Here is an 11,771-nt window from a genome sequence, read left to right on the forward strand (position 1 = left end):
CCCAAGTAATGAACTGTTCGAGTGCTTGACTGCTAGCCCATTTCCAACCCAGCCAGCAGTGCCTCAAAAGAAGACCTGGATTAAAAAAAAATTACAAGTGATTTGTTTCAGAAAATGCTTTGGAATAGAACTAGTTAATAGATACAACATAAAAAATAGACTCAATTTATTTACCAATAAATAATTATTCAAAGATATGTCATTCTAAGGGAGCCATGGTAGCATAGTGGTTATGTATTGGGCTGCGATCCACATGGTCAGCAGTTCAAAACCACCAGCATCTCCTCGGGAGAATTTCTGGGCTTTCTTCTCCTGTAAACAGTTACCATCTTGGAAACCCATAGGTGTTCTCTATGAGTTAGCATTGCCTCAATGGCAGTGAGTTTTTTAATATAATGTTCTCAATGCCTGCTTTCATGTTATAAAATGTTATGCTTGGGATATTAAATTAATTACTATATGGGCCAAAAAATAAAAGAAGGAGAAGTCCTGAACTCCTGCTAGAAAAAAAAAAAGACTACCCGGAAACCCCTGTGGGGCAGCATTCAGTCGTACATCTCTCACCCTCACCCTTGATCCATCTGCTGTGCTGTCCAGGTTCTGGCCCCTGCTCACATTCTGTGTTGAAGTATGTGCTGCTGGTGAATGGCTGACCTTTGAGCAATCTTTCTTGTGCTGCAACAGAAATGCCTGCCTCCATACAGCTGCATACCTTTCTGTCCTGCAGTGTGCAGGACACTGAGCACCATGCAGTGCTGGGGTGGGAAGCCCTCCTCCAAACAGAGAGCATTCTGGGCAATAGTGGTGCAAAGACAGACCCTCATTAACAGACTTATAAAGACACACAGAGCCCCTGCTCTGAGTGAATGTTGAAATGTTTTATTGGGTGCATATCAGGATTCTTATTCACAGTGGGTATCAGGGGCAGCTTTGGAGGAAGTAGCTTTTGAGAGAAGTCCTGGGCTGTGCTTGGAAAGGAGCCAGGCACCAAGTGTGTGAGGGTGTTGGGTGTGGTGCAGTGGTGTGGGTAGTGTTTCAGACAAAAGGAACAGCATCACAAAGCCTCCATGGTAGGAGGAGCCGGCAGAAATGAGTGTGGGCAGAACATAGGATCCAAGGAAGAGACGGGTGTACTAGGGGGAGAGAAACAGGCAAAACTATTTCTCAAAATAGCTCTGTGACGTGCAGATATAAGTATCCCTGTTTATCAGAGAGAGGGAGTAACAACCAGACTCATGCGGGAACTGAGGCCAAGGCCTGAGTTACAGACTCACAGATCCATTAACAGCAAGGTAACATGGTTACTAAACATTTCTTGAGGAGAAGATATCTTTTTTTTTTGAAGATATCTTTTTGCAGGAAGTAAATGCTGAAGAACTATATGAAGTGGTGATTTGCTTGTGATACTATACCCTGAACCAATTATACATACTTATTGCCATCGAGTGGATTCCAACTCACAGAGACTCTACAGGGCAGGGTAGAACTGCTCTGTGGGTTTTTGAGACTGTAACTCTTTACTGGAGAGTAGAAAGCCTTGATTCTTTTCCCTAAGAGCAGCAGGTGGTTTTGAACTGCTGACCTTGCTATTAGAAGACCAAGTCATAAATTGGGCCTCCACTCAAGTACTCCCTCGGTGCAAGAACACTTTATTGTATTAAACTGGCATTCCATGATGCTCACCTTCCTGACACAATCGCTGAAGACAAAGTGGGTACATAAGCAAATGTGAGGAAAGCTGATGGAGCCCAGCTATCAAAAGATATAGCGTCTGGGGTCTTAAAGACTTGAAGGTAAACAAGCGGCCATCTAGCTCAGAAGCAACAAAGCCCACATGGAAGAAGCACACTGGCCTGTGTGATCACGAGGTGTCGAAGGGATCAGGTATCAGGCATCAAAAAACAAAAAATCATATCATTGTGAATGAGGGGGAGTGTGGAGTGGAGACCCAAAGCCCATATGTAAGCAAGGGGACAATCCCTTGCAGAAGGGTCACGAGGAGGAGACGAGCCAGTCAGGGTGCAGTGTAACAACAATGAAACATACAACTTCCTCTACTTCCTAAGTGCTTCCCCCCACACACACACACTATCATGATCCCAATTCTACCTTACAAATCTGACTAGACCAGAGGATGTACACTGGTACAGACAGGAACTGGGAACACAGGGAATCCAGGACAGATGATCCCTTCAGGACCAGTGCTGAGAGTGGTGATACTGGGAGGGTGGAGGCGGGGTGAGGTGGAAAGGGGGAACCCATTACAGGGTTCTACGTATAACCTCCTCCCTGGGGGACGGACAACAGAAAAGTGGGTAAAGGGAGATGTCGGACAGTGTAAGATATGACAAAATAATTTATAAATTATCAAGGGTTCATGGGGGAGTGGGGAGGGAGGGGGAAAATTAGGAGCTGATGCCAGGGGCTTAAGTGGAGAGCAAATGTTTTGAGAATGAGAAGGGCAATGAATGTACACATGTGCTGTACACAATTGATGTATGTATGGATTGTGATAAGACTTGTATGAGCCCCCAATAAAATGATTAAAAAGAAGAAGAAGACCAAGACATAGCCATTATACCACTGGGGCTCCATCATTTACTCGTATACCAGTTGCTATAGAACCAGTTCTGAGGGCTGATGACCCCATGGGTGTCAAAGCAAAATTGTCCTCCATCAGGGTTTTCAATGGCTGGTCTGATGCCCCTCTGGGTAGACTCGGATCCCCAACCTTTTATTTAGCAGTGGAGTGTATTAACTCTTGGTGCCACCAAAGATCTCATCTTAAGGAACTAAAGGGTAAAACCAAGCCTGTTGCTACCTAGTTGATTTCAGCTCATCATTCCCTGCCATCAAGCCAATCTGATGCTCGGTGACCCTATAGGACAGAGTAGAGCTGTCCCTGTGGGTTTCTGAGGCTGTAAAGCTTTAGAAGTAGAACGCCTCAACTTTCTACCTAGGAATGGCTGGTAGTTTTGAACTGCTTTCCTTTCTGTGAGTAGCTGAGCAATTATCACAGCACCACCTCAATTAAAGTATGCTGATTCCTGTATTTTTACCAAAGTTGTGGCAGCAAAATCAACTGATTGGTAATCCAGATGACTTTCTTCTAGAGTTCTATTTCTTTTAAAAACCATGTCGAATATTTTCTTGGAACACCATTGTCATTTTGGTCAACTTAGATCATAGCTGGTTATCATCGTTACTTATACTTAGACTCTAAATTTCCTATTTAAAGAAGCTCCCTGCAATGGAACTTTCCACAATGATGGAAATGTGCTATCCCTGTGTTGTCTCGGAGGAGCCCAGGTAGGGGGGTGGACTATGAGTTGGGCTGCTCTTTGCACGGACTGCAGTTCCAAACCACCAGCCACACTGTCGGAGAAAAATGAGGCTGTCTGCTCCTGCGAATCCAAGAGAGGTCAGGTTCTACCCTGTCTTGTAGGGCCTGTGAGAGTCACAGCTGACCCCATGGCAGTGAGTTTGAGTTGTTCACGCGTGTGTATGTGTGTTGCCAACGAGGTTGACAGCTCATTTGGTCATTGCGTATTGGACATTTTATTGAATATTCATTTGGATGTATAGAGCCACATGTTACCAGCGGTCATTACAGATGGTTCCTCAAAAAAGGTTTTCAGGCTTTCTTAAGGAAATTAGTGAATCTCTTGGAAGACAAAGCGGTATGGTCTTTTAGACCAGGGAGCCTGCTTTTACTCCAAATCCCTTCCTTACTTAGTGCTAACCTCGTCAGCTGTCAGTGAATGACAGTGGTATGTAAATCGATTATTTCAATCTATCCTTCTCCGGTTAACATTTAAATTTCAGATGGGTTTCATTTTTATGCCTCATCAGTTTTTAGTCTACTGTGGCTTCTCATCTCAATTTAAAATTCCTTGGTTTAACCCTCCCCCCTTTACATTATTAATGAGTCCCAAGTGCAACACTGAAATAACTGTTTGCTGAAAGATCTCTCGTATGGAATCAGTTGTGAAAAGGAGATTCTCATACAATAATTTATCTTCAATTTCTAAGGTTAGATAACACTTCCATAAATTCCGTGTGGAAGATTGTTAGAACTTGTCCAGGTGTCTTTTGGTAAACATCAGACTTCTTCCTTCAGCACAGGAACCATGCTGGATTCATCTCTGCATTTGGAGTACTTCAGTTCACTGCTCCATGTGACCAAGTAGAGATGTTCATTGTGTTGAGTTTTTCCATAATGGAAAGTAAAACATTCCTTGTCCTTTAGAGAAATATAGAATGTCAGACTAGAGCCCTAAGTCTCACCCCCAACCAACCAACTAAGCAAAACAAATCAAAACTGAACTCACTGCTATCAAGCCCACTCTGACTCGTAGTGAACCTGTAGGACAGAGTCGAGCTGCCCCTGTGGGTGTCCGAGACTGTGACTCTTTGCAGGACTAGAGAGCCTCATTTTTCTCCCACAGAGAAGCTGGAGGTTTCAAACTGCTGACCTTGCAGTTAACAGCCCAACACATACCCCATCAGGGCTCCCTCAACCAAGCAACCAACCCACCAACCAGTTGCCATCGAATAGACCCCAGCTCATTACAACTGTGTTTATGCCAGGGTAGAAGTGCACTCCACAGGGGTTTCAGTGGTCGAATTTGCAGAAAGAGATGGCCAGGTGGTTCTTCCAAGGTGCTTTGGGGTTGACTTGAAGCTTTGACCTTTTGGTTAGTGACCAACTGTATTAGCCGTTTTTTTACAACCTCTCTAGTGGATTGCATTTTTTCCCCTTTGACTTCTAAAATATTCGGACTTAATCATTAATTCAAAGTTAGCAACATATGAAAGAGCGAAAGCAAAGCCTAATTTACATAATGAATAAACTTTGAACACTGGAGTTGCTATGGCTTATGGTTGTGCTAGAATGCCCTTGAGAACCCCAGTTCACTTGTGTTGGACTCTACAGTGCATTCATCTATGGAGTCCCTTTCTCTCGCAATAATGTCCTAGCTTAGACATTAAGTTATATAGACATTCACCTGTGACTGTGTCCCCCTCCTCTGGCTAAGCTACCATTACTCTCAGACTTGTCTGAGGAGCTCTGGTAGTGTAGTGGGTTCTGTGTTGGCCTGCTAACCTGAAGGGCAGTTGTTGGAACCCCACAGCTGCCCCACAGGAGAAAGATGAGGCTTTCAGCTCCCATGAAGATTTCCAGCCTCTGAAATCCAGAGGGCTAGAATTTTCATTGGCAGTTGTTTGGTTTTTGAATTTGTCTTGTTTCCCATTGCTCTGAGGAGAGGGACAGGGCTGCAGACTCCTCTATATATTCCAGCATAATTTTTTGTACATCCTAAACAGCAGATATTTGTTGAAAGTATAAATGTACCAAGGAATATTGTCAGCTCTGCTCTTCATTCAGGTACTCCCCTGTATGCCACTCATCGGTAGACACTCCTCTTGCTAAAGGATGGGGGGCTGGCATAGGTGAGTTCTCCAGCTCTAACGGACCTGACCTTGTACCGCAGAACTGGGAGAGTGATGCATAACCATGTTTCCTTTGGTCTTCAACAAGTGCTAGGGAAGGTATCAGTTCACTTATCTAAATGGTTATGGAGTAGTTGTAGAAATAGGAGCCATTTTTAATGACCTGTGCTTCTTAATCTATCCAATACTTGCTGAGTGCCTCAAGTATGTACAGTCATGCCAATGCCATAAAAATCCACAGGTCTCAAAAGTGAAACTCCTTTGGATGAAAGTTGTTTTTTCAGTCACAGACTAAATTTCTGGTTACTTTGGGCTGGTAAGACACACACATGTGTAAGGCAGTCACTGTGTGTGGGGCTGGAGCAGGGTTCAGGAGGGGGGTGGGAATCTTACCTCTTCCAGCCACCTGAAGAAGGAGGATCCAACTCCACATGCCAAGGTCTATGAGGCAGAGGCCAGACATGCCTCCTCCATCCATCCTATTCGGACACCAACCATCCTTCCTACAACACTCTGAACATATCTGATGGGTCTGCTAATTTGTTGCAAGGGCAACACAGAATTTAGAGGCGATCCTCCATAAATACAGGATTTCCTAGGAAAGCTAACAGGTTACAAAATAGTAAGGATGCAGTTCTTTTCTCTGCAGTTCCTCTTCTCAGACACCTTGGCAGACAAGTCTCTCTCTGGTCCTCTCAGCCCCACGAGCCCTTGGCCTCTGCCTCGTTCTGTGCGCCAGGAAGCCCATTGGCCCCTGTGCTTCATGCTCTCGGTGCTGTAACCTCTGGTGCCTCTGATGGCTCGGCTACTTCAGTCAAGGATCTCGAATGCACACTTCTTCTGATGACACTTGTTTCTTGACGGTCAGGGGACTCTTTGTTCTTTCTTCTGTGAGATGGCTCATTGTTACATCCAACAGAATGGGAAAATGGACCCATCCCCAAGGGAGAGTCCTCTATACCTTATTGGCATGATCCCACCCTATGACTTGACTGAGTTACTAAGACTATGGCTAAAAGAGCCGTGCCAAGTGATTTCATTTCACCTGACTTGGGGAGAGCATGCTGGCTAAAATGTTAGTTGCCTTTTTCAACAGAGAATAGAAGGTAAGGTTGAATTTGGTCCTGTGAGGTTTTAGAGGTTGAGTATCGAATGTTTCTGTCTTTTGTGGAATTCTCTTAGTCTGCTTATGATGTCAGTGGAACAATACCATGTGTCTGTCTTTCTGCAGATGGACAGTTTGGTTGGCTATGCCCTGTCTGGTTTTAGCCCATGCCTAGACCCACACCTACCCACCCATAGAATGGAGTTATTCTTGGAGTAAATTAAGGCAAGCCTTAGTACAAACTAAAGCAGTTTATTCTCTCACCATACCGAAGATGATGTGATTGTGTGACATTTCTTACATATATTTTTTGTTTGAAATTTAATTTCTCTGTTTTTATTCCTAGGTCAATGTACTTTTATTTACACATTATAAGTCTCCTGATAATACTATTTCTGCCAATCAAACCTAAAGAATAATTTCCTTTATAAGGATCAGCACAAAGCTGGGGCCGTTGAAGAGAACCTGGAGTAATTAATGATGAAGAAGAGAACTTGGAGTAATTAATGATGACGATCAAAGACAGTAGTCTTTGGTATGGATTGCAACTCCACATCAAGGAAATCAAAATCCTCACAACTGGACCAATAAGCAACATCATTATACATGGAGAAAAGATTGAAGGTGTTCATACTATTACTTTACTTGGATCTGCCATCAGTGTCCCTGGAAGCAGCAATCAAATCAAGTGTCATGTTGAAATGGCAAAGATGTCATTATGAAGACAAACATGCGCCTGACCCAAGCACTGGTATTTTCCATCGCTTCACATGCATATGAAAGTTGGATAATAAAGAAGAAAGGTTGCAGAAGAATTGGTACATTTGAATGATGGTTTCGGCAAACAAAACAGAACAAAAACACATTGAGTTTATTCAAAAACAAATCAGTTGGTATTGAAAGAAGCGTAACCAAAATTCCCCTTAGAAGTGAGGATGGTGAAACTCTGTCTCCTGTACTTTGGACGCCTTATCAGGAGGAGAAATGAATCCTCGGAGAAAGGACATGATGCTTAGTGAAGTAGAGAGTTGTCCAAAAAGAGGGGGATCCCTAGTGAGATGGATGGATACGACGCTTGCCACAGTGGGCTCAAACTTAACTACAGTTGTGAGCATGGCGCAGGACCAAATGTTGTATTGTTGGGTTGTCCATGGAGTCTCTCTGAGTCAGAACCAACTGAACTACACTTAACAACAACAACAACATGAAACGGAAGGTAAAAGTGCTCCAAACGGCCGCACCACTTCATCATCCCTAACATCGACTCCCCTCACTCAATACTTGCTCTCCGGTCGTGGGTTTTAGAATTCACTGCCAGGTCTCACAGAACTCACAAGCCACGCCCGCAGAGAAGAGTTTTGATTGGGAAGGAACCGGAAACCATTGGGGATCAAGAATGGCGCAGCAGGTACAGGAACAACTCAAGATATAATTCTTGATCAGCTCATCTTCTTGCCCTTTCTGACTGGGCCCTCTTGGAGCCTTCCTGGGCCAGTGTTCTACTCAACTCCATGGGTTGGCAAGCCCCACTGCAGCTGTCCCGCACCAGACTCCTGGTTCCTGGCATCTTGTGCTCTAGCACGTTTGCTACTGCGGTGCCACCGAATGGCACTGTTCCCCATGGGACAGCTCTCCCCCTCTTCTCTGTGTCTCCCTTTAAGCCTAGGGGGAAAGCAAAAATGACTACTCCCCTCATGCAAGGTCCCCCCCAAATTTGGGCAGTCACAAAGACTGTTTAGAAAGACCATATTAAATAATTCACTTTACCATAGGCCACCCCCTGGCTTTGTAACCGTTGGTCTTTTCATACTTGAAGGGTTAACTTTTCCCTCTGGCAATTGTTTTACTCATTCCAAACAATCACTAACGATTACCCTGCAGTAAGACAGAGCCCTCAGGGTGAGGTAACTCACGTGCTAGTCACTGAGATCTGTTGCATGTATCCATCTGATATGGTCGGCATCTCCAAACATTTTATCTTGGCCTCTCAGGCCTCTGATAAAATTGACCTGAGAGATTATTCCCTGGCTCTTGAAGGCCCAATGCAATACTGGGTTTCCCTTGCGCCATAGCTCATTTGTTCATTTCTTTACCATCAGCAATTCTATTCCCTTACACTGGTCACTTCTTTCTACCTCATCTTTTCTTCTTTGGGAAGGAACATCAGGTTCAGCTACCATGTTAGTCCAGGTTGGCTAGTAGCAATGCCCGTTTCACAAATGTTTCTTTGCCAGGCCCCTTCCAGGGTCTGTGATGGCCCGTGGGAGTGGCTTACCCGTTGGATCTGCATCCTAGTCACCATAAGCCAGTCTAGGATGGCGGGCATAAGCCGCACATTAGCCTCTTCCTCTGGGAGTGTTCCAGTGAGTGTTTAGTGGGGCAGTTTCCTTTCTCAGTGTCCACAAATGTCACTGAACAAATGTCTCCGGACCACCAGGCTGGCCATTTCCTCTGGGTGAACTTGTTATGTAACTGGATCTTGTATTCATGAATTGTGGGTTTTGCTTCAACCTACACATCCTTGTTCATTCTGCGGCATTCCAAACTAAAGACCCTTCCCCCAGGTCCCTGGCTCTCACGATCCATTTGGGTATAGATTCTTCAGGAGACTGATGACACTCTTCTACAAACTAAAGCAACTCTTTAAACATTCCAGAGTGTCTTGTCCAGTTCTCTCCCAGCAGTCATAGCGGTACTTCTTGTTTCTGGTTTATTTTTCTGCGTCTGCCCTGAGACTAACCTTGGCCGCTCCTATCGGCTTGGCTCAGTGCTACAGTTTCCCCTGCTTTCTCTTTCTCCGCCATTGCAGCTACATTACTGATAACAGCAAACAAGGCAATGTACAGCTCACCTCTTTTCTTACTGCTCTATATTTGCCTTTGCATCCAACTATCCAATTCCTCGGGTGTTAAATCCACCACTCCTAGTTCCCCTTGATAGCGGATGGCTGCAACAGAGCAGCTGCTTCAGTCCCCTCGGTCGGCCACAAGCACCGTATGTCCATATTCCCACCCAATCATTGTGAAGGAGTCACAAACCATGTGGCTAAATGTCAAGTTGATTCTAACTCAAAGAGACCTTATAGGACCAGGGGCAAGTGATCTAATAAGTAAGGTGAGCATGGGCTTATTGATTCTTACTTACTAATCGGTCATACAGTGTCATGTTAGGTGGTGAACAGCATGTGAAACTGTGTACCGCAGATTAGCAAGTAAGCAGTAGTAAGTCTGTGCTTACCTTGCATAGTGAGTTCTCAGCTTTGGGCAGGGATTGTAAATTTGAAAAGAGGCTTTGATTCTATAGGAAGGTGCTGCGGGGTTTTCAGAGAGACGGATACCAGCCAGACCTAGAAGCAGAGTTTGCCATGTGGTGAAAAAAATGTGAAATTGTTCACTGCAGATTAAAAAGCAAAGCGCATGCAAGTCCATGCTTACCTTGCTTCTTGGATCGCCACATTCAGTAGAACTGCCCGATAGAATTTCATAGGTCATACATCTTTACGGAAGCAGACTGCCCCATATAGTTCCCAAAGAGCAGCTGATAGGTTCAAACCCCTGACCTTTCAGCCATGTCAAGCCATTCATTTCATGGAAAACCAAAAGCTTATACTCAAAGACACCCTATGACCCTGAACTCTTTTGTTCGTAAGAAAAAGATTGATGTCTCCAGGACAAGTTAGAAAAATCAAACTGTCAGCTCTTCAACAGATGAGGTAAAAGGATTCGAGGATTCCCCAGTGCCTCAGAGGCATGCTTACATGCCTCTTTATTTAATTCAGTAAGTGCAGGGAGTATCTTTATAAAGCTTTTTGTCTAATTACGTTGGGCACATCCCATTGACTTGTTTTCGTACCTTATAGGACCTCTGAGAGCTGTGGAGGTGTGTAAAGAGAGCCCCAGAGCCGGAGAGAGATACGGGCGGGCGGAAGCTTGGTCTTTGCTTTGGGGATGGGGGCCGGGGACGTTCTTTCTGACATCCAGCCACACGACTCTGGATTCTGGAAACACAGCCATTGGTTCCAGACACCAGAAGGAGAAAGCTTACCCAAGGTTCTTAAACCAGAACCTACTCAGACAGGGCTGTTCCTTCTGAAGCCGTAGGTTCTTTGCATTGTGACAATCCTGGTGATACAATAACTCCACTCAGAAGCTGGTGGAGAAGAATTGTGGAGGGAGATGTTCAGGGCACTGCAGACGCTCCGAGCTCGAAGGACTCAATGTACACACTTGGATGGACCCCCCCAAAATCAGACATGCCCCAAAGGAGGCTGGTTTTTACTCCCGGGGATCTCGGAATTGAGCCAAGATGGGGAATCAGAGCCTCTCCTTTGCATGAACTGTCTACCGGGAGCCCAGGAGGGGTGACTGTTTTGCTAACGCTTCCAGTTTGAGCGCGCCATCTGCTTGCCCGGCAATGGCTCTTTAAGACGACGCTTGAATGTTCCTACTATTACGCGCAGCAGAGCAGCCTTGCGAGAAATCATTGTGAAGAAGGAATGTAAAGGGGTACGGGCGTTTGGTAAGGAGGGAGCTCTCGCTTGCCCCTCATTTCATGGCAGTGTTAGCAGTCAGCCTCGATGGACCCTTCGGCGGGTTCTCACCTCTCTCACTCCCCAGCGCCGTCCTCGACTAAACCCAACCTTGTTTAACAGATGCGTCATCTTGGAAAGCAGGGATTGAAGACACCATTTCTGTCTGTGCTGCCAATGGACTGTGCTCCTTCTGGGGAGTCTACGGGGCAATAAACAACGTGGGAGGAGGCAAAGGGGTATTAAATGTTGTGGAAAAGAATAATAAAATATAAGCTGTGCTGGCTGCCCTCAATCAAATTTGTTTAAACCAGGTGGTAAGATCAAACACATAAATAAACTAAAAGAAGAGAAAGAGAATGAGTTTCTGACTGAGTAGAGGTTCCCTGCAAAGGAAGTACTTCTGGACACAATGACTACTTCCTATTAGTGCTGTCAGAAACTTCACGCAAGGAGGCACGTGTGGGTAAGCATTTTAACAAGTGTACACCATTTAAAAGTCTCATTTGCCTAAAATGTGAGCATTCGCGCTGCTCACTTACATTTTACTAGATGTCAGGCACTTGGATGGTGGTGTGTGTGTGGGGGGGGGGGGTGTAAAAAATAACAAACCTTTTGCCAATTGAACGATTTTTACATTTAGAATCCAGTGACATTGATGGTGTTCCTCGTGCTGTCCAACCA

General features: G+C 45.0%; 1 protein-coding gene across 1 annotated transcript in view; it reads left to right on the forward strand.

The window, feature by feature from the left end:
• MBOAT1 (membrane bound O-acyltransferase domain containing 1) overlaps positions 1-11,368 on the forward strand; it is a 92,389-nt gene extending 81,021 nt beyond the window's left edge. Inside the window, exon 12 of the mRNA XM_013007200.2 lies at positions 6,906-11,368. Coding sequence (XP_012862654.2) covers positions 6,906-6,978 — 73 coding nt within the window. The 3' untranslated portion in view covers positions 6,979-11,368. The remainder of the gene's footprint in view (positions 1-6,905) is intronic.
• Positions 11,369-11,771: the final 403 nt, after the last annotated feature.

The sequence above is a fragment of the Echinops telfairi genome, unplaced genomic scaffold (assembly GCF_000313985.2).
Source record: "Echinops telfairi isolate 266 unplaced genomic scaffold, ASM31398v2 ScPeMD7_5868;HRSCAF=6743_0, whole genome shotgun sequence".
Classification (NCBI taxonomy): Eukaryota; Metazoa; Chordata; class Mammalia; order Afrosoricida; family Tenrecidae; genus Echinops; species Echinops telfairi.